Source organism: Vespa mandarinia, chromosome 25 (genome assembly GCF_050613455.1).
Source record: "Vespa mandarinia isolate Hongniang chromosome 25, ASM5061345v1, whole genome shotgun sequence".
NCBI lineage: Eukaryota > Metazoa > Arthropoda > Insecta > Hymenoptera > Vespidae > Vespa > Vespa mandarinia.
The window spans coordinates 50,001-72,551 of record NC_140834.1 but is presented as its reverse complement, the minus strand read 5'-3'; the positions used below and the strand labels follow the sequence as shown (position 1 = coordinate 72,551).

Below are 22,551 nucleotides of genomic sequence, written 5' to 3'. Positions count from 1 at the left end.
AGAGAACGAGATAAGAAAAGAATTTCGTATCGAAAGAAAAGGAGCTCAATGTGGCGGAAGAAAATTCAGTATCGAAAGTACAATCCCGATGTCGTTGATCGGCTCAATGAATCGTATAATTCTCTTCTATTTAACATCCTCGATGCAATAAAATGCCGTGGTACGAGCCATTTCATGGACAGGCGAAAAACTAGTTTAAGAAAGTGAAATCTTTCGAATGGAGGGACGAATGAAACCACGATGAAAAGGTATTATCACTTTTTTTCCTCGAAAATCATGGCGCGTGTCTAAACGATACAACATATCTCTACGATAAATTCGTCTAAGACCGAGTTTTCATGAATTTTCGAAAGGTTCAAGAGAAAGTCGACGAGTGGGTGGAAAAAAAATAGAATTAGCTCGAGTTGGCTGATAGAGAAAATCGCTGATTCTAATGATTTCAATGTTTGCGAAAATCGTAAGATTCGATCTAGATCTCGAATTTCTAGGCATTTGACGAATGAAGAAAAGGTTAAGTGGTACGCGCGAACGTAGGGTTTTAATGAGGCGAATTAATGTGTGTGTGCGCGCATATATATATATATATATATGTGTGTGTGTGTGTATATAGACTAGCTTTCCCAGATGTCGAACGACTACAATGGGGTCGTACAATTTTACGAACCATCGCGAGTGTGTATTTCGGGAAAAAAATTGGTGAAACCGGTTACACCCGCTCGACCGAGTGCTCGAACATATGCGGAGGACTTGCACATAGGCGCGCACTAACACGAAAAACGCAGTGCACACGCCAGTACCGTGCGTCCGTTTCTAGCCGCATACAAAGCGCGTGCTACAACCACATCGACCGTATACATACATATGTACATTCGAATGCAGGGTTGCCGGTTTAGGATTTTCTTTCAGCCTTTTAAAGGCTGTTTTCTATATTAAAGATAAAGTTAATGGTCTCTCGAAAAAAAATTCTCGTGTTACGTTTAATATGTAATACGTTATCGACGAAATTGGCGTCGAGCCATTTACAGTGATGTCCGTTAGGACAAAATTGTCCGAAATCATTTTTGGTTAATGAATAGGATCAATTTAACGAAGGATAATAAGGAATATGTCAGAGGTTTCGTTTCAATGACGAGATATCTCGCGAAAGAAGGAAAATGTCATCGGCGAAGTGCATACCGTTACGAAAGTAAACAGGACCGAGTGTCTCTTCGTATCTTGCTCCGATTTCCAACGTTCGCGCGCACCTCCTTTCGCGCCGAATAAAAGAATCGAACGTTGGACCAAACTTACGAATTATTTGTCTAAATCTTGTCCTCGGTGTGAAAATCTTTCGAATTCGTTGAGAACGGTATTATCTTCGAGAAGGAAAAGAAAATAAGTAAACGCGTTAAAAAAAGTTCAGATCGATCAGAGTAGGGGGTAAGAGAATTATTTGTACGTACCTGAGCGCGTCGCGGAACCGGCGCGGAGGCGGTTCGCCGGTCAGTCGTGCCGCGACCACGGAGCGGTGATATTGCGTGGTGTTTCATTTTTCACGCGATTCTTCACGAAGAAAAGATATTTACAGGGAGAGTTTTTCATCCTATAGCAAGCCACCGCAGGAAGACGTATGCGTTTGTTTTGACGTTTTGCGTAAAAGAAAGTGTGAGTGCGTGCGTGCGTGGGGGCGTGCGTGCGTACGTGCGTGCGTGCGTGCGTGTGTGCGTATGTGGGAGGGAGAGGGAGAGACGAATGTAAAAAAGAAGATCCGGGAAATTTATTCGCGTGGAATTGTACACCTCTCTCACGTACGTTACGTACGTACGTACGTGCGTACGTACGTCCGTCCGGCCATTCGGTAGTACATATAAACGGCAAATGAAAAGTGCGACGATCGTAAACAAAAGCATTGACTCCTATATAATACGGTAAAAGGCAGGAAAGAGAGAGAGAGAGAGAGAGAGAGAGAGAGAGAGAGAGAGAGAGAGCAAATACTCATGACACATATAAATACGTTAGATATTGTGTTGTATGAACGGATTTGGAGTAAAGAGGAAGGAAAAGGCAAGTCGATCGACAGCGAGTGAGCGAAAAGAAAGTAGAAGAGTCTGTACGACGCGTTTCGTCGTTGGACGGAACGGTCAGATCTGGATCTGGCGCGTTTTGCCGGTGCGCCACGCCGCGGGCTCTCTCGCTCTCGCTCTCGCTCTCGCTCTCTCTCTCTCTCTCTCTCTCTCTCTCTCTCTCTCTTTCTCTCCCTCTCCCCCTTTCTCTCTGCAAGTAACAGTACTTCCTCGCGCTCCATGGAGTAAGCCTCTCTCCGAAGAACGGGACCCAACGCTGCCGTGTCCGCTCACCATACACACTCCTCTCGTCGTGCCTCCCTCTCGGCTCCGTCTCGTCTCTCTCACGAGTCCCTTGTGTGGTGCCTCCCTCGCGCCTCCCTCGCGGTCGCAACGAAGCAGTCCGGCTGGTCGGGTCGAGAGGTTTCACGTAAAACCAGTCCTCTACCCTTTCCTTCCCCCCCCTCCACCACCCTGTTTCTCCTTCGAACGGATCGCGAGTTACTCCCTCCTTTACCGACACGAGGAGGACCTTTCGTCAACTGGCACCTGCCGACCGACTCCTCGAACCTCGTCTTCCTTTCGATCGTCTTACAATAAGAACTTTTCTATTTCTTATCGATTTCTTCTCCGCTTAAAATTATACGAGATTCATGCGAGTATTGAACGACTTTTCAATGACTATCGAAACGTTCCTCGTTTATCCATAATCGTAAAGAAAAATACGTATATTTATCGAGTATCACGGATATAGAAGAGGGATAGATTTTATTTGATCGAGAAAAGAGAGTGCTCCCTTTGTTTTCAAGATCATCGTCATGAATGTAACGCGACTTTGTCATACGGCTTTACGCATTTCCAAACGAGAGTGAAAAAAAAGGATCGAAGGGATTGAGACTAAAGGGTTTGGTGGAGGTGGGGGGAGGAAAGCGCTTGGGACGCGTAAAAAATGAGCGAGAGACGAGTTTAGTAGAGCCGTTGTTAACAACAACGAGAACGGCACGAGTAGAGTGTAAAAAGGGGCGGGAGGGGGGTGCCCTGTGTATGCTCGTCCGTCGGCCGAGCGGAGAAGGCGGCATAAGCGTAAGCGAGTTTGCCAAGGAGAGAAAGGAGGGAAGTTTACGCGGCCACTTTTGCGGCCATAACTAACCTCCTCGAGTGGCTCACGAAGCTTTCTCATTGTCAGTCGGGGCTAGCGCAAAGTTCGAAGAAACGTGCGCGCGTTTCCCACCCACTTTTCAAATGACCGCGAAGAGAGATATGGATGTCCATTGCATCGGTGCGTGAAACTGATATTGTTTTCTTCCTTTCTCGAAAGGCAATCGATATTTGTGCGCTTCATCGAATATATACCGGACGCGACTGCTGCTCGTAGGTAACACGGGGCACGATCCTTTGTCATCGTTTGTTTTTTCATTCGTTCGTTAGAAAACTGTGCACGCGCCGATCCAGCCCCGTTAGATCGAGGAAAGTGATACTGCTCGCGAGTGAAACAGGAGAGACGCCTTTCTGGCCTTTCTTTTTCTCTCTCCTTCTTTCTCGAAAAGTGATCGATCAGTGGCGGCCACATCAGCGGCGAAAAGACGTGAAGAAGAACCTTTTCAAGGACTACAAAGACTCCTATTTATCAGGGAGAGAGAGAGAGAGAGAGAGAGAGAGAGAGAGGAATAGTTTGACGAGCCATGAAGACCATAAGGGCAAGTAATTTCAGGTAAATATACCTTTCTCCGACTTTCTATTATTTTTTTCGTCAGAATCATCAGAATATTTCTTACAGAAACGTTTTCTTAAAGAAACTTACTCTGTCGGACGGTTTGCGTCTAGATGTAAATTAGATCGAGAGATTACAAATCGTGAAAGCAAACACGACGGCAGTACACTCGCAGAGCCGAGAGAATCGATAGGATATAAATTAACGAGGTCTCGGACATGGTAGAAGTTCCCTCTCTCGTTCTTTCTCTCGTCTATCGTCTGGAGCTAGTAGCATTTATTTATTTACCGCGTGGCGCGTCTAGACCCCAGGGAGACCGGAATGCGCGCGAATAAAGAAACAAAAGGGGTCGAATAGAAAATTAACGATTTCGCATTTAATTTTAGGAGAATAAAGGCTAAGGAAGAAAATGAAAAACGCGTCACATTCTTGTTCAAGTATCGTTGACAAATGTGAGAAATTCTTTCCGCGGGGAAACTGTTTAACCATCGACATTTGTCCGCGCCGACATTTTACTTCTTTTTCTTTTTCTCTCTTTTGCCGCAATAACAATCGACATTTATGCGAAAACAATAAATACTCGGGTCTGACTGACGGTGGCCGCTCATTTATGCAAACTTTTCGTGCTCCCGTTCGCAGTTCGCCGTCGCCAATGTCGACGAAACTTAATTAAGATCGTAAAACCCGACGATGGTCGGCTGATCCAATTTCCTGAAATTCCATTAAACGATAAAGTCCCTTTAGATTTGATCGATGATCGGAAAAGACTACAACGTTCTTCTCCGTTGTTCTAACCATTTCTTCTTTATCTCTTTTTATTATAAAGAAATAACTAGGCACGACCTTTTTTTTTTTTAAATAAGAGCAATCGTACGAGAGCAATCGCAATGACGTACGGACGGTGCGCAGGTGGATAAGATAAGGTCGCGATGTCGGTCCCGCATGTAAATAAATGCCTACGTATTTGAGCTTCCTCTCGGCCCCAACCCCCTGCCCCTCGAAAATGACAACCCGCTGGCGAGAGAACGTGCCGGTGGAACGGTGTTGTGCCCGATGTCGCGCATACTCGCACGCGGAACACCTGCGGGACAAATTGAAATGCTAATTCGCCTGGCCCTTCCTTTTTCTTTGCCCTCGCATTCACCCCTTACTTCTTCTCTCCTTTTTCTTCTATTCGTTTCTTTTTCCTTTTTTCTTTTTCTTCTTTCTTTTTTTGTTTCTTTTTTTTTCTTTCTACCTCTCCGTTAGATCTCTAAAGGCAAAGCACCGTGTGGCGCCGCCTTAAATAACGCCGCCTTGAAATATCGCGTGCGATATTGGGTTCCACCAAAAGACAGAGAGCAAGAGAGAGAGAGAGAGAGAGAGAGAGAGAGAGAGAGAGAGAGAGAGAGAGAGATCACCTTTTAGAAACGTTTAATGACTGCGCGCGTTACGGTTTGCGACTTTGCATACGAAAGAGGGTCGTTATCCGAGCCTCCTTGAAAGTGTGCCTCTGCCAATAAAGGGAATAGAAAGTTACAAAAACTGCTATGGGGAGTCGAATAAAAATAACGTACTCGAAGTGGGTGTAAGAAAGGTGCGAATGCGAAGGAACCACGTTATAAATTTGAGGAAGGACATAGATATTCCTGGAAAATATTTAGCTAAATAATAAAAAGGAGAATGCCTTAATTAAGACGTAAAAACAAATGAGCAATAGTGCAACGGCACGACATTGTTCGAAAGTAAAGTGAGATTGCTCCTATATAAAAGTGGAGGAAGACCTGAGAAAGCAGTAGATTAAGAATCTCCTGAGAATCGTAGACTTTCTTAGTCTCTTCGTTAAAGCAAACTATCGAGCATATCGTTTTATTAATCATTTTATTTTCTATAATATCGAGTCAAAATAGTCGACCTCTTTCACGCGATTATGCGTTTCCCACGTAAGGCGGAGGAAATTGCGGAATAGAGTTTTCTCTGAGCCGGCAGTACTATCTCTCTCTCTCGCTCTCATTTATGGCGCCTTTCTATCTCCTCTTTTTACACTAACGAAGCGACCGAAACGCTCAATTAAGCGGTCGGCCCTAATTAACGCGCGGATCACTCGCTCATTGTAGAATCTGCTCCCCTGCCAACTTACGAAAGATCTGAGAAAGAGGAACTTTCTTTTTTTGCCTCCGCGAGAAAATTTCAAAAAGTGATGTGACGAGAGAAGGAGGACATTACGATCTCGTACGATGTTGCACGTGTTTTGCCAACCGACTTTGCAACACGATCGAGATACGAATGATGGAAAAAAGAATGATGTTAGCGAACGTAACATCGATAAACCTAAAGATTAACTCATTGTCGTGCATGAACGAACATGATTTTCTTTCTTTCTTCCTTTTCGTTTCTTTTATTCATGATTATTTTGGACAAAATAATGGTCTATAAGTAAAATATGTATATATATATATATATATATATATATAAAGGTAGAATCGAAATCGATATAATAGCTATTTCCATATGTGCTAAAGGATTCCTCTTGATGTCGATCATTCGAGGCGCGTACTCTACGTGATTTTCTTTCTTATTAACGGCTTCTCTTACAAAGGTGAGAGTGACTCATTGACCGTCGTTTGCGATCTGGACATGGCCGTAAACACAATCGTAGTACGTATCTGTACATTTACGTATCCGACTATAGAGCCCTAGCGCGAACAATTTTATCGCATAGACGCGGACGTACGTAGGTACATAAGTAATTACTTCCTCCTTCTCTTATCTCGCTAATACCACTCGCGAAAAACAATAAATATCGCAAAAGGAGGATAAACGATTCGAGGCTCGTTTATAACTGCCAACTGAATGATCGTTAAATTTGCTCCTTTCGTTCGACAGAAAAGAAATGTCAAAAATAACGCACGAGGTGGATCTAGAATAGTCGATTAGAATATTCAGACTGGATCGCGTTCGATCTTAATTGTCAGAATACGGAACGATATTGGAACTGTTGGTGAACGTTAAGGCATAAGCGATTTATTTAAACGCAGAAAAAGGCACGCCCTCGTTACCAATAAAATAGACGATTTTGACCGTATTCTCGGAGATTAGCTCGAGTTTGCCTTTGTTAGAGAGTTTTCCGATGAGACGAAGGGCGAGGTGGGACAGGACGGGCAGAGGAAGAGGAAGAGGAAGAGGCGGGTGGTATGGCTTTAGACAGGTGAAATGTCGGTGCATCGATCGATCGCCGACTCGAAAGCCGAGCCGAGAGTGACTGCCAAGCGCACTCCCGTAGTTTTCAGGCTTCGTTTACCGAACAATGCTCTTCGTTCTAACGGCTCCTTGGAATCCCCATTGTAAATACGTGTGTGTATAGATAAAAAAAAGAAGAAAAAAAAGAAAAAAATCAACGCTTTATGCCGATAAATGCCACTCCAGAGTCACGTCGTCCTACGAACGAGCTATTCCCGCTAAGTTGAAATTCGTTTCTTTACTCGTCCGTTTTACTTTTCCTTTTCTTTTCTCGTTTCTTGAATTTTTTTTCTTCTCATTTTTTACCTGGCAACGTTAACGACTCGTCCAACTCCTAAGACGCTACTAGGACGATTGCCACCGAGTAAGACGATATTCGACAAATGTCGAACGAAAGAATTGTATCAGATGTAAATTGTGTGCGGCAACTTTTACATCTGACGTTTTCACGAACAAAGGATAACGTTGTTACGTCGAATGAGTTTGTGAATTTAATCTGGGTCGAGCGTACTACCGGTGCTACCTCCGATCCCACCATCGGCTGTTCTCTCCCCCACTTGACGTCGCGTTCCTAACTGTAACTCAAGCTGATATCTAGCTTGAGGAATATTTATTTTTGAAAGAATTCCCTTTAGAAATATATCTTGAGGGATAATAAAAGAAGAAAGTAAAAGGCTAAAAAGAGCGCTGGAAAGACACCCCTTTACATCTGAAGGCGGACGACGTGTGCCCTTTGCTCCTATCCTGATCGCGAAAAAAGATTTTTGCGAAAGGATATTCATCTACAATTTAAATCGACGGATTCTCCCATATATAGGCGTGTGTGTGTGTGTGTGTGTGTGTGTATGTGCCTTGGCACAACTTCTTCCACTACACTACTATTACTTCCTCTCCTCCATCCTGATCCTTCCTTCGTTCCTCCGCTCGTTGGCGTACTCTCGCGTTTCCCCGCCGATTTATGTTTATTCGTCACACGGGTTACGATCCTATGAAATCACGATCCCCTTGTAAATTTATATATGTATTCAAATGAGGAAGACTAAGGTAGCCTAACGCGTCCTTGTTGGATTCTTCAGGTATGCGATGTTCGCATACTTCCTCCCACTTCCCCCTCCCTCCTTTAAAGAGATATAGAAAAAGGAAGAAATAATTATTATATAGGTATTTTCGTGTGGGAGTAAACCTATTACTTATTTACTCGACGAGAATCGTCGAGACAAAAATATGTGTCAAATCATTCCTGCACCACTTTCTATTTTCTTTATCTGTATACTTTCGAACGACGTCCACCTTTAACTCTCAATATCACATACCTATTGTGCATAAGTTAAAATTCTTCTCAAATTAATGTATAAAATAAGTATTCCTCGAGGAGAGAGGGGTGGAGGGATGGGGTGGGGTGGGGTGTAGAGCTATAGTATTTAACTTGATTTATTCATTTTTGACTGCAAAGATGACCTTGCCATCGAGTGCTCTTGAACCAGATTCCGTGAAAGTAAAAGCATTGAAAAAGACGGAAATAGAATAAAGAAGAATGAATGAAACGAAAAAGAGGAAAGAAAAGTAAAAGAAAAGGAAGCTATGCAAGTCAGAAAGTTCGAGCATCGAAGGACGAGCCAGGAGCAGCAAGAAGGAAAGATAGTGAGCGGTAAGTTACGGTAATGGCGAACCATCGGTGAGTTATGTCAGGACGACGAGAGATGGAAGAAAGGACACTGCATACGTACCGAGTACTTACGTATATGTGCCTACGTATGTGCGCCTATGTACAAACACAACATATACGTATAGATATTGTACATGTACGTAGAGTACCGGATGAAGAAAGCGAGTTCTGCAAATAGCACCGCGATCGAACACCAGGATGAGGTGGTCAGGTGAGACGAAGAGCGGAGAAAAGGGAAGAGAGAGGAAGATGACGTACGGCGAGTCGCGATTGGCAGCTGCTATGAAAAAGAACACGGTGCTACGCCTCATAACGATCGTTCCATCATCGTACATACGTATAATATACATATCTATGTATAATGTTATTTGTATGCGCACATTTCTACGCGTTTATCTACCTATATGTATATCAACTACTAAAACGCCAAACGCGCAAAATCTCTTGAATTTACGCGCTTTGTCCAAATAATTATTGTGCATCTACGTACATAAGTGTGCACAGACATCGTGTGCATATATAGTATTTCGTGCAAGCGGCTGTTCAGAAAGAACGCGCGGCACCGCCATACGTTCACCTTTTCCTCGGCAAATGCCAACTCTCCGAGAACGTGTTCTGCCTCTAATGCCGATGTAGCACTATCCAAGAAGAAGAAGAAGAAAAAGGAAGAGGAGGAGGAGGAGGAGGAGCAGAAACAGGAGAAGGAGGAAGAGGAGAAGAAGCAGAAGAAGGAGGAGATAAGGAAAAGGATGAAGAAGAGTTTGAAAAAGGGAAGGAGGAGGACTCCTCCATCGAGTTTTTCAGAGTTGCTATTAATTATGCAAGAAATCCGATTCAATCTCCTACTTTTCGTCGTCTTCATACTTTATGAATCTATGTGCCTTTCCTCCTTTTCCTTCTTAATCTTCTAAAGTGTAAATTACACGGTAAAATGTAATTTTTTCTTTTTTCGAAAATGAAATAATTTGTTGGCATATTTGATATGAAATTTTACTTTCGTATTTTAAAGAATAGATAAAAGCTTCTTTGCAAACGTCATAAGGAACGAGGCTCACGATCCTCTTCTTATTATTATAGATATAGTTGACGCACATCAAAGTCCTTAACGAGGCAGTCGAGGTGGAGGAGGAAAAGACCTTTTGCTCGTTTCGACAAAATATTCTCTCTTTAACGAAGATCGCTTTTCACGATGGCGCGCCAGTAATGCAAGCTTGTATCCGGTGTCCTCGAGGTACGAGCAAAAGGGGATTACCTTCTTGTCCCCGGTGGAGAAACCTTCTTGTTCGTAGCGTGGCGGCCGCGATATATCCTTTCGATCGATCGCCAGACTCTAACTACAACGACGAGTCGCTTCTCTCTCTCTCTCTCTCTCTCTCTCTCTCTCTCTTTCCCTTCCCCTTTCCTTTTCTTTCTTTCTTTCTTTCTTTCTTTCTTTCTTTCTTTCTTTCTTCACTCGTCGTGCCTATGCCGCATCGAATTCACCCTAACGAGCGCTCCTTTGGAAAGGAGAGATAGATAGAGATAGATAAAGGGAATGAGAAGAGAGAAAGAGAAACCTCGTTTGCGAATGGAAACAACGAATCGCTTAAATGTTCAGCAATTAGGGCTTGAAATTTATTTGCAAATAGTTATTGGAAAAACGTCGAATGTTGTATTTTGATGGTGAAGCCATTTTTTTCCTCTGTTGCAGGTATGTATCGCAGGCAAGATCAAGAAGATGGAAACACTCAATAGTTTTATAACGGAAAGTCTATTCCACAAAAAGCGATCCATTGCTAGTCTACGCAAAGATTCATATCTTCGAATCGCCTTGGGAAGTAGGTACATATCTACTCTAATTAGCATGGTACGTGTTTTCTCAAAGGAAGGAAAGTCAAAGGAGAAGTCTTGCGACTTACAAATTTCTCCTCAATGCTTTTACCGAGATATCGTAAAGAAAACTAACAATACTTCCGACGAAGAAATATACTTATTGCATAGAAACAAGAATATGTACGCAGAACGTAAAACTCTCGTTATGTTATTTGAAAATTGATTTTTCTATCATCCACCAAGTCGATATTCTATCATAATTCGAAATGAATGTAGATTTAAAGGCCGTCGCTGCCTGGAAGCGTTCTTCTCAATCGACGTATACCACGTTGCAAGATCGTAAAAAAGAAATAAAAAAGAAAATTAGGAACAAGCGTTACCTAACGTAGAGGTGAACCTCGATCCCTTAGATAGAGAACGTTCGTGTTTCGAAAAATTCTGCGTCCTCGAAGCTAACGAAAAGTCGTCGATTACGATTATCGTAAAACATCCATTCGAAAGAAGCGTTTGAAAACTTAATCTTAAAATTGTGCAGTATTTTTGGGAATATTAAGTTTTACGATCTTTTTTATTTTCATTGTTATTACGAGTATGTACACACACACATACAAACGTAATACGAGTATTGTTATATTTGCTTACGCTTACGTCATTAAGCGACGTAATTACTCTCGATTTCTTGGATCTAAATATCTACTCGATTTAACGTTGAACTTAAAAGTATTTCCTTCGTTCGTTAATTAATCAACACTTTGTTCTCGATGCAACTCGCGCATACACGGCGCCAAAGCGTAATTAACATCAAAAGTAAGCATCTGGAAAGTCGTTTGGTCGATGTTGTGCGTGGCAATAGCAGCTAACCCGTGCTAATTTCGAGCGCACTTGAAAATTCTATCGCGGAAAGCGGGTCACTGCAGGCTATTAAAAAAGAAAAAAGATAGATTAAGAGTAGAAGGATACGGAAAAGAGATGAGAGGGAAAAAAGCACAAAATACTAGCAAATGTTAATCCTGAGAAAGAATCATTTCGCGTTGAAAACGAAAAAGGCTCATTTTTCATTTCGACGTATGCTTTTACGTCACGAATTAAAGCCGATGAAAGGTAGTATATTATCTCGTCGATGATTTCTATGATAATCGGATCTATCCTGCTCCTCGTTAACTCAACGTAGATAATAGTGAGAGCGTATGCCCTATGACGTATGTGCCTACACATATACATTGAATGCATTCGCGGCACGTGTGACAATTTAATGCCTATATTAAGATGAGTGCGATGATGCGTGACCATAGCACGAATTTACCAGTGAAATGAAAGCTTTCAAGAAAAGATAGAAAAAAAGAGAGCCTTTTTTTCTCATTTCTGTTGGTTCTCGACCAATAATGAATCAATCGGTAAATAATATTTTTCAAGAATTCTATATAGGCTCAATATAGATGGCAAATTGAATGGATTTTTAATGGGGAAGGGGTAAAATATACTTTATCTTACCGAGGAGATAAAGTTAGATTAAGATCGAGAAATAGGCACGATATCGTGTTGCTCGAGCGATAATGAACTTGCCGACGATGAGTTCTTTTCCACGATGGATTTGGAAAAATTAGTAAGATCGTGTATAATTCTAGAACGTCAGAGAGGAAGAGAGAAAGAAATCGATGTTATTTCTTTCGGCCTCAGATAAACAAAGAGAATTAGAGAAAACGAAGAAAAGTAGAGGAAAAAGAAAATAAAGAGAACGGATCCGCTTGTATACGATTAGAGGTACATTTTGACTCTTTCTTAAGCGAAGGGCTACTTCTTTAGTTCAGTTAAAAAAAAAAAACAACGATGAGACAACGATCCTGTAAAAGTAGCAAAGTCGAAGAAGGAAAAGCAAGAAGAAGTTCCGATAACCGCATGCACGTTCAATGTTCATCCATGGCCACTGCGTCGATACGACATTCAGATAAAGCTTAAGGCAACTAATACAGGCTTATCTATCGTGATAGATTATTTGCCGTCTTGAGGATAAATCGCAAGGAGGAGAAGAGGGGAAGAGAGAGAGAGAGAGAGAGAGAGAGAGAGAGAGAGAGAGAGAGATCAGAGTTTTCGAGTTTCCGAGCTGATGGCCAGAGGCGGAAAATACAAGTAATTAACTAAAGATGTGAACATCTACGATGTTCTAAAGGTCTTTCTCTCGCTCTCTCTTTTTCCTTTTACTTTGTCTCTTCCTTTGCATTTTGTTCGTTTCATGGTGGCACTTTAAGCGTTACGCTTCCAAACTCCAGTAAAAGACGCATAAACCAACTGCGATCGTCTAATAAAAGGAAAGTAGTTGGTCTTTTTGCTGCCAGTCACGTGGAAAATGAATGTCGTGCCATCATTCATGCTGCTAATATGCTAACGACACTTCTACTTTCTTCCAAAGACGAGCATTGAGTCAAAGTGAAAAAAATGGCAATCGACTTTGTGAGAGCTTTAAGAAGACACGGGATATACGCTCTTTCTGTTTAATACACATACTGTGCATCTCAGGGGAAAGTAATTGATTGCACGATGCCCAGGATACATCATCTCGCGCCTTTTTGCCGGAATATTGCACCTTCGCTGTTGTATATCGCGTATCGGTTTCGTAGTAAATAAAGGGAATACAGGTTCGTGCGCACGCGTGCTCACCATAGAACGAAAATTTATCGCCTACTTCGTTTCTTCTACGCGACGATGTATTATAGAAATGCTTAAGGGCAAGAGAGAGAGAGAGAGAGAGAGAGAGAGAGAGAATTCACATGCCGCTTTTGGAGTTTTATTTAAATTTAAAGTCAGTTTAAATTTAATTACTTCCAATTAGTATCCAATAGTTTTATTAGTTAATAATTTCATGATTTTATTAATATTTTCACTTACACAACAGTTTCAGTATGTTTCTAGAATAAATTCTTCTTTATTGATTTTATTTGTTGTGTCCCCTTTTTACAATTTTCACTAATTATGCTCATACATGATGAAAATGAAAAGAAAGATATAAAAGAAGGAAAAGAAACATAAGAAGAAAGTTGTGTTCAGGGATATACCAATAATGAAGGTAACAATGTTGACCTCGTGGGTCGGTAGACACACCTCTGTAATATTCTTTCTCTCTTTCTCGCAAGCATCTCTACGCTCGACCATAGAAACATTGCTTTTTCATTCCTTTCAAGCCTGTTCACTCTCTCTCTCTCTCTCTCTCTATCTATCTATCCATCTATCGATCTATCTATCTCTTTCGCTTAGGCTAGCTCGAAGGAGAAAGAAAGAATGGCCGATACCTTCTTCTTAAACGCAAGGTGGAACCCCGTGGGTTCTATAATAAGACGTATCCTACGGTGTACACCGTCTGGTACTGCACGTGTACCTGATTTCATGATTGGCCAGCACCCCGCAATCTACCTCATACGTGCGTGATCTATACACCGTCCTTCTCTTTTTTACACCTCCCAGCATCCAAGAAGCTCTACGAGAAATAGAGAGAGAGAGAGAGAGAGAGAGAGAGAGAGAGAGAGAGAGAGAGAGAGAGAGAGAGAAAGGGAGGGAGGGAGGGAGGGAGGTAAATCGAGGAAAAGGATGGTAAGAAGATACTACTCGCCGTGTTCTCCTCTAATGCCAACTACAAATTTCATTGGCCAAAAGTAATTCTTTTTTGTTGAGCTGCGAAGAGAAATATCTATGTTTATTTCATGAGATTTGCAAATTAATCATTAGACATCGCGAATAAAATCATTGTCGTTTATAATTGAAAATTTAACAAATGTCATTACAGGGAATGTTATTTATCTTATCATGTCTGCTTTTAGCTGCGTACATTGATAGGATTGTTTATCGCACTTGTAACATAAGTTCAATCAACATTCTTGCACCCATTTACTTCAAGTCCTTGCGTCCTTGTTCTTGTTTGTTTTTACCTGTGCACTTTCTATCAACATTTATACTCATCGAAAAACTTTCTTTCAAAACTATAACTATTCTATTTCTAAGACTAGATAGCAACTCGGAATGAAATAATCAAACGATCAAGCGAAATACATAAGTATCAAAACTGAGCAATATAGCAAGGTAAGTATACAGGATAATATGTATAAGGTATATAATAAAATAAGTCAAGTCGTACACTTATCATAAATATTAACTAATACTCGAGTGAAAAAGTTCTAATCGCGATAGAATCGACAAGTAATCAATTTTCACTTTTTCTAGGTAACGAAGAAAGACTGATCTTTTAAGCAGTCTTCTTCCCGTTGAAACTGTCACGACAATCCGACAACATCATTCGTCCCTGGATGGATCTTTTCGATTCTACTAAGAGCCCAATAGAGCGGTGGTAAGTTGTCCCGTTTTAATAGCACAAATGTGCCTACTATTTTAAAATTCTCATCTCTGAATCTAAATATTTTACTAAGTTCGTCCCGATGGATGTTTATTTGTAAGGCTTCCATCGTATCGCGCGTATTTTTAGTGTTATTCTTACATTACATAATATCGTTAAAATATAATAGATATTATACACTTTTAAAACTTTTACTCTGTATCCTAATGAATGACTATAAATGATGTTTTGTATCATATAATAAATTTCTATATATTCTCTATTAATTGCAACATTGCACCTCAGTATTTCCTTTCAATACATCGCATGGTATCAGTTGTCGATGTATTCAAAAGTTTATTTCCAGAAACTAAAAATATTCACGTTGTTTACTGAAAAAGGATTATTTTCTGTTTTTAGGAAGGGAAAGACTTTTCTATATTTCGTCTTATTTATTTTGCTAAAAAGAAGGGAAAAAAAAGAAAAAAGAAAGAATAAACGATTCCAATTTAACATATATTAAAAAGAATAATATCATAATAATAAATTCTAATATATATATATATATATATATATATTTGTCTACTCCTTAGAATCGATGTACACAGATGAGTATTCTATTTATACCTGTGTGTTCTCAACAAACATATGACGATTGTTTACTTATACGTATAGTAAAATTATATTTCGTTCGTAACTCAATATTCTCTTTTACGATATTTTTGTCACGTTTTCCGCCGGAATCTTTCGGCGGTGATTAAAATTATTTTGATATTAAATATATTTTCCGTCTACTTACTTAACTTGAGAAAGCGAAGCGTTTTGATCGATGGACAGAAGCCTGCGGGCAATCGGCTCGGATTCGAAAAAGTTCGAAAATATCGATCGATCCTACCCAATACCCCATCGCATTCGTATTAAATAATATCATCCTATTTCTTGCTATGGACGTCTTTATTACATCTTAAATAAGATGTGTCTAAGAAAAATGATTCCGATCAAAATATGATATCACTTGATAGAGGTAAACATTCTTAACTTGCAACGTAAACAAGAATGATAGAATTTACGCTTTCCCTTGCAGCAGCAGTTTCGACGAAACATCGATGGACAGCTACCCGTTGGTGACGGTAACGGAAGATAGGGTAAATGATTTTTCAGAGGAAGTGGTAAAAGAAGGAAATGATGTGGAAGTGACATCATTGGAGGAAGCGAAATCAGTGATAGCAGCGCTTAGGGCGAAACAGAGGGCACAGGCACATCAAATGCTAGCTTGGCGGAGAACGCTTAAATTGCAGGTAAGATTCCCTACGGATGCAACGCTTTTGATAAGATTTCAAAAAAATAAAAGCGGATTATGAAAGGTTCGCGTGTAATAAATAATAAATAAATGGGTTACTTGAACGTTTTCCAGGAGGAGCTTGTGGCGCGACTAACGAGAGAGAAGGCCGAACAATTATGCACATTGTCTTCGCAACTATTTCTCTTCGAATCGCGACTTTGTCGGAAGCAGAAAGAAATCGAGGCGAGCCTGGTGCAACGGGAATCGATTATTCTCAGGCAACAAAGAGTGATACGGCAATTGCAAAGTAGACTGGCGGAAAGGAGTGGTACAGGTACAAGAGACTCTCCTCCATGCGATGCTCTCGATAGACTGGACAGTCTCGGAGACAGCGACAGCGCCGTCGTACTCGAGGAAGCCGCGGACGACCCGGCACCACCAAGGTAAACATTATAACATAAACACGCGTATGCACCTACCTTTCTTGATAATGTAGACTTTCATTTAGAAGGGCTCTTTTATAACAAACCGTTGAAAACATTAAGATATTTAACGAGATACGAAAGATCTCCTTGCATGCGTTAGTTCTCTTCGCAATCTAAACGCAACCCAGAGACAGCCCGACCGTCTCCGGCATCCGATCCAGCGAAGAGGCTGGCTCCGCCTCCTGACAAAAAAAAAAAAAGGAAAAAGAAAAAGAAAAAAAATCCTTGATGGTCACTATTTGTAGGCAGGATCGCGCGGGAAGCTTCTTATACTCTCACATCGTTGCGAAAAACGTTTTTATAAAGTTAGTAAAGACGAGAATCATTTGAGATTGTGTATATATTGAGATACGACAAAATTCTCCCAAGTTTTAATCCAAATAAAATTCTTCTTCCTAGTGGGGGAAAAAAAAAACCAGGTTAACATTAGCGAATGTCTGTCTTAAGAAAAAATTAAAAATCTATAAATCTCTTTTGTTTTCTTTCGTCAAGATTTCGTTCGAACATCACGGACGTAACAGTTATACGATCGGTATCGGATGCGGTCGAGCCGTCGAGCAAGTATTCATCAATGCGAAGATGCAATGGTTTTCTACGTAGACCGGAGATCTTGGAAACCGTATATTCGGTAGAAGAGGATGGCGATAGTGAAAGCAACCAGGAACCATCCGAATCTACGGAAAATTACGAGTGCGATGAGAGGCGGACGAAGAACTTTGGAAATGGGAAGGGCAGACTGCAGGAGCTTTACGGTAGCTTCGAGAGACTGGCACAGGAAGCTGATTCTCTGGAAAGTGAAAGACCGAGAGACGAGAGCCAACAAGCTCAGGTGAACGACGATCGAGAACGACGATCTTTCCGATATTTTTCGATAAGTGGACACATGTGCATTTCTTTACTAGCCATTCGAATTTCGTTTTCGATACTATAGAATCCTTTTTATCCTTTTTGTTTCAGGTGACGTACAATAGAGTAATGAGTAATCACAGGTCGGTGACAAAGCCAAAAGACGTAAAATATAAGAGGATAAATAAGGCAAAATCAAAGAGTTTGGAGGAGCTTAGAGGAAGACTAAGAAATTGGGTAGAGAAAGGAAATAAAATAGCTATATCATTAGATCAATCCTACGCTTGAACTTGTTCCATGAAAGTATTTAAATTATTTTTCCGAAGATTTATAAATTATTATCACCGTCGCGAATGAGAAATACCGTCGATAGTTCGCGTTCGGTTCTACGAAATCTGTGGTAATTCTTTCCTACTTAGGCGGTGTGCTAATGCTACACATTCTATCGAAATTTCATCCTTCCATGTGATATTTACTCTAGTATGATGATATCGTGCATGGTTTATGCCGATAAAATTGACGAGTGTGATGGGGGGGGAGAGAGAGAGAGAGAGAGAGAGAGAGAGAGAGAGAGAGAGAGAGAGAGAGAGAGAGAGAGAGAGAGAGAGAGAGAAAAGGACCGCTTTAAAGATATATGTGATATGAATAGACATGTGACCGATACGTCGGTAGTGTCTTATATTATTATATGCGAAACTCTATTATTTAACTAATGAAAGTTCGACTCTCGACAAAAGAACGATCGTTCTGGTATATACAAATTTTTAACAACTAAATTCTCCCTTTCCTGCCTTCCTAATCAATTTTTGTAATAAGTTCAGGCGCATTTAACGCGCGTGTCATTGCATATTTTTCATCGCCGATTTTATATCTTGTCATAATAATCAATTAATTCGAGCTTATTTATCTAGGATATTTATTCAACTATTTTCAAGTTGAAAATATTTATTTCGAAATGTTAAACAACTTTTTTTTCTCTTCACTACTTTGCTACTAATGAGTCGCATTTAAATACGATTCATTGCAAACCATCAAGTATATAATATTACAAGGCGTTATGTATCATCGTAAATCGAACATCTTTGTCAATTAAAAATATTACTGTGCGTTCAATTAAACGAAAGAATGTTTAATCGAAGGGCCTTTAATTGTTTAAAAGAGGCTTACCTTTAAGATGAGCGATATGCGTCTTTATTATTATCTCATCCTATAAAATTATTACTGGTAACTATAACTTTAACTTTATATATATATATATATATATATATATATATATATATATATACATATATATATATATATATATTATAAAAATGAACGAGTGTACTATAGATATTTTAATTCGTATCGACTCCAAGATTTCGCAATTTTTCACTAAATATCGCTATAAACTAATCATACATAACGGATACATAACATCACGTCTTTCCACTTACGTTTCTAAATATCAAATTGAAAATATATCCTTTGTGATGAATTTTATTCTCTACATTAATAAGTAGCCTTACCGATCTTTGTAAAATTCACAATTACTGCGTTTTATAGATTTACAAAACTATTTATGCTTAATTCGAACGATTATATACTCAGTAATTTTATCACTTCTGTGACATGTATGTATTCAATGCAATTATTTAAACGCATTATACAACTCTGCATTTCCTTGGTTTCTCCAATATCTTGGAGAATCTTTATAAAAATACCATGCCATTTCTATCCGAATGACGTACGGCTATTAAAGTTGCTTTAAAATCTTTTCTATTTTCTCATAATACGACTGAAAATGATTAATAAAAGATCTTACGTCATTTTACTGAAAATTATATATGACGCTTCAAACTTATCATGATATTTCGTTTACGTTATCATAGGTTATATATGTATTTCACAAAATAAGGGTACAAAACTTTTGACAATCTGCACTTTAACGAAAATACATTGTTATATCTCACACGTTTGTCTGTACATAATTGCGAATCTATTATTAATTTAACATATTAATATAACTTTTGATGCTATGTATATAAGCATATTGTTTTTTTTTAATAGTATAAATTTGCGCTTTATGTTCCTCTTGGCTAACCGCTAGCCCTATTCTCAAAAATACAATCGCACTCACACACCTGTACCGTCATTATTGATATTTTATGTTGATGTTATTAAGATAGATGTAAAGAAATTTACTAATAATAATAATAACAATAATAATGAAAAATTAAACAGAATTTGGAAAATTAGACCAATTTAATAGGTTACCTCAGCTTGGTTATTGAACTGCGTCTGCAATGGAGGCATTAACAATAAGCACTAAACATATTGACATTGATTGGGTATCGAATAATCGTGTTCGATTGGAGTATACGTTCGGCCAATCAGTGACGATCGTGTGCGATCGATTGTCGCGCTACCTATGTAGATATGTGTTTCGCACGCATCAGGTAGATGACGCTTGCGAGCCCGCCATTAAAGTAGCATTGTAGTAAAATGGATGTCGTTCGTTCAAATAATACGATTAAATTTCTCCGTTGATATTCGTGAACATCCTAACTGTGTATCTTTAATTAACAATGTTTTTAGTTTTATTTCATGTATTTTATCTTTTTGGAAAGTATGTATATGATAGTTATTGTAGGAAAGAAAAGAAAAATATGAAAACATTGCGTACTGTATCGGATGAAATCTATAACATGATAGATCCCGATACACTTCGGGATTACGACGAAAACGAAAAAATAAAATTTTCTCCGCCAGCTTACATCCAAAGATATAATACAGTGATCGATATACTTTGCAGTGATAAATATAATGGCAAGATACGAAAGGTCCACATTAATATCCCTTTTTCATAGTTGTGCACTTTATTTATTTATGTAGATCTTGAAATTTATCGTCATCCCTCTTCATAGATATTTTTTTATTAATTTAATCAAATCTATTATGTTATTCTTTTTGTTTCTAAATACCTATTTTCATATTGTCTCTATAGATTGTAGATTTTGGCTGTGCAAATCTTAACTTTTTGGTTCACCTAAAACATATCTCCGATGTAGAAGAAATATTATGCGTAGACATTGATAGAAGTGTTCTCGAAAATAACAAAGGCAAAGCCAAGCCATTAATTTGTGATTATATACATTTTCGAAAAGGTCCACTTCAGATACATGTTTACGAAGGTAGCGTTACAAGCAATGATAAAAAACTGGAGAAAGCCGATGCAGTGATCTGCATAGAATTGTGCGTTATCACCAAAATGATAATTGTCTCTTATTTAGTCGAAGTTGTTTAATCGAATTTTAGTAATTGAAATTTTCTAGGATTGAACACTTGTATCCGGACGCATTAACGGATTTTCCGTTTAACATCTTTGGTTATATCAAACCAAAAGTAGTTATTGTAACAACGCCAAATGCAGACTTTAATGAATTATTTCCTTATTTCTCCGGACTCAGGCATCCAGATCACAAGTTTGAATGGACTAGAGAACAATTTCAAGACTGGTAAACTTTTTACACCTTCTAATTACTCGTACATACGTACACGTATATACGTGTATATTTATTTGTAGGGGACAAAATATTATTATAAGATATCCAGATTATCATGTAACATTCCATGGCATTTGTAATGGGCCAAAAGGTACGGAGCATTTAGGTGCTTGCACTCAAATGGCAGTTTTCCATCGTAATAGCGAAGAGAACGGTTCAGAATCGTTAGGTATTGATAATTTATTTAAGCTCGTAACTTCGCATAATTTTCCATTTAAAATTGATAATCGTTCGGACGAACAGAAGATTTTGGACGAAGTTATCTATCATCTTAACGAATCTGTATCTTTTGATAATATGCGAGGAGAAATGTCGCTTAAATCTTTAGTATCGTTATTGAGTAAATTTAATGTTACAATTGAATCATTGAGAACAATTTTGGAAGAAGCAGGATGGACCATAATTGATTACAAACAAGGTCCTGCTACATTTATTCCAAAACAAACAAGTACTGTAGAAGGTAGCTGTTTAGATGGCATTACAATGTTTGAGGATTCAGATGTATCTTTGGATTATTACGATGGATATACAAATACGGTGGAATCAATTGAAGCTTGGCATTCTGATAACTGGGACGAAGAACCGAGTGTTATTATACCTGAAAATAATTCTATCGTACAACATAACAATACTTATTTGTTTGATGGTGAACATGAATCACCAAATATTAATGATCTTTCTGACAATATGAACGTTCATGAATCTTCCGTTGATTCAATTCCAAGTAATCCCATTTTACAAGATGATGCTGATGCTGATGTTGATGCTGATGCTGATGCCGATGCCGATGCCGATACTGATGCTGATGCTGATGCCGATGGTGATGCTGATGATGATGATGATGATGATGATGATGATGATGATGATGATGATGTATCATCACTTGGAATTAATTTTTATATGTTATCTGATGGTGATACAGCCAATAATTCAAACGTAAACAATGACAATAATAGATTTATAGAGCCTAACGAAAGGTTAAATAGAACATTAGATTTTTACCATTCTACAACAGTATTATCCTCTTCGATGTCGCCTCAACCGCTATTGGTTCATTTGGATCAATTGAACAGTTCCTATCGCGATGATACAGTTATAGATAAAGACGTGCCATATTCATCGTTTTTGAATAACACTTTTCATTCGTCAGACACATTGAGAGATGAATTTGTTAATTTGGAAGAAGCAAGAAATGGAAAACTTGAGCAAGTAAATACAGAGGAAAAACAGATTAATTATGAAGATCATTTTGTTCTAGAGGATTGCACATCTGCATCAACAACAAATCAGCCGCAATACACAAGTTCACCACGAGTTCTTGGAAAAACTAAAGAACCAAATTCTAATCGGAAATCATTAAGGCCTGAAAATATAAGCAACGGCGATATATCAAAAACTTTACGATTGGCCGATAAAAAACCGTTGTCGCCTTCTAATGACGTAGTAAGTATTAGTCAAATTTCTCTAAAGGATTTTAATGATACTAACGTATCGACTACATCGAGTCTATCCAGAACCGACAGTTATAATGCAATAACAAAAAGTGATACAATCGAAAAGAACCACATAGTTGAAAAAGAAGTAGCAATATTGCCAAGAGAGGATCATGTGGAAAATATGTCTTT

The 22,551-nt window shown here is 39.1% G+C and overlaps 2 protein-coding genes across 15 annotated transcripts in view; both read left to right on the top strand.

Moving 5' to 3' along the window:
• Positions 1-56: 56 nt before the first annotated feature.
• On the top strand, positions 57-18,514 carry LOC118446724 (uncharacterized). Of its 14 annotated transcripts, XM_035877716.2 has the most exons (8): positions 1,463-1,907; positions 3,229-3,321; positions 3,471-3,753; positions 10,329-10,459; positions 15,853-16,066; positions 16,183-16,493; positions 17,028-17,364; positions 17,493-18,514. In XM_035877716.2, the coding sequence occupies exons 4-8, from the start codon at positions 10,356-10,358 to the stop codon at positions 17,667-17,669; spliced, it is 1,143 nt and encodes a 380-aa protein (XP_035733609.1). In that variant the 5' UTR covers positions 1,463-1,907; positions 3,229-3,321; positions 3,471-3,753; positions 10,329-10,355; the 3' UTR covers positions 17,670-18,514. The 14 variants fall into 14 exon arrangements, with proteins under 14 accessions (XP_035733613.1, XP_035733612.1, XP_035733609.1 ...); XM_035877720.2 differs by lacking the exons at positions 1,463-1,907; positions 3,229-3,321 and adding an exon at positions 57-248; XM_035877719.2 differs by lacking the exon at positions 3,229-3,321 and having other exon boundaries at positions 1,457-1,607.
• Positions 18,515-19,712: 1,198 nt separating this feature from the next.
• Positions 19,713-22,551, top strand: part of LOC118446720 (uncharacterized) — a 3,916-nt gene continuing 1,077 nt past the window's right edge. Inside the window, 4 exon segments of the mRNA XM_035877704.2 lie at positions 19,713-20,203; positions 20,368-20,615; positions 20,696-20,878; positions 20,947-22,551. The exon segment at positions 20,947-22,551 is cut by the window's right edge and continues 668 nt beyond it. Coding sequence (XP_035733597.2) covers positions 19,949-20,203; positions 20,368-20,615; positions 20,696-20,878; positions 20,947-22,551 — 2,291 coding nt within the window. The 5' untranslated portion in view covers positions 19,713-19,948.

What these genes read in the sequence shown, in the direction of transcription:
- LOC118446724 (XM_035877720.2), top strand. Translation starts at nt 10,356, where the DNA reads ATGGAAACACTCAATAGTTTTATAACGGAAAGTCTATTCCACAAAAAG. An exon ending in GACGACCCGGCACCACCAAG is followed by an intron (nt 16,494 to 17,027) that starts GTAAACATTATA and finishes TCTTTCGTCAAG; the next exon opens with ATTTCGTTCGAACATCACGG. An exon ending in ACGAGAGCCAACAAGCTCAG is followed by an intron (nt 17,365 to 17,492) that starts GTGAACGACGAT and finishes TTTTTGTTTCAG; the next exon opens with GTGACGTACAATAGAGTAAT.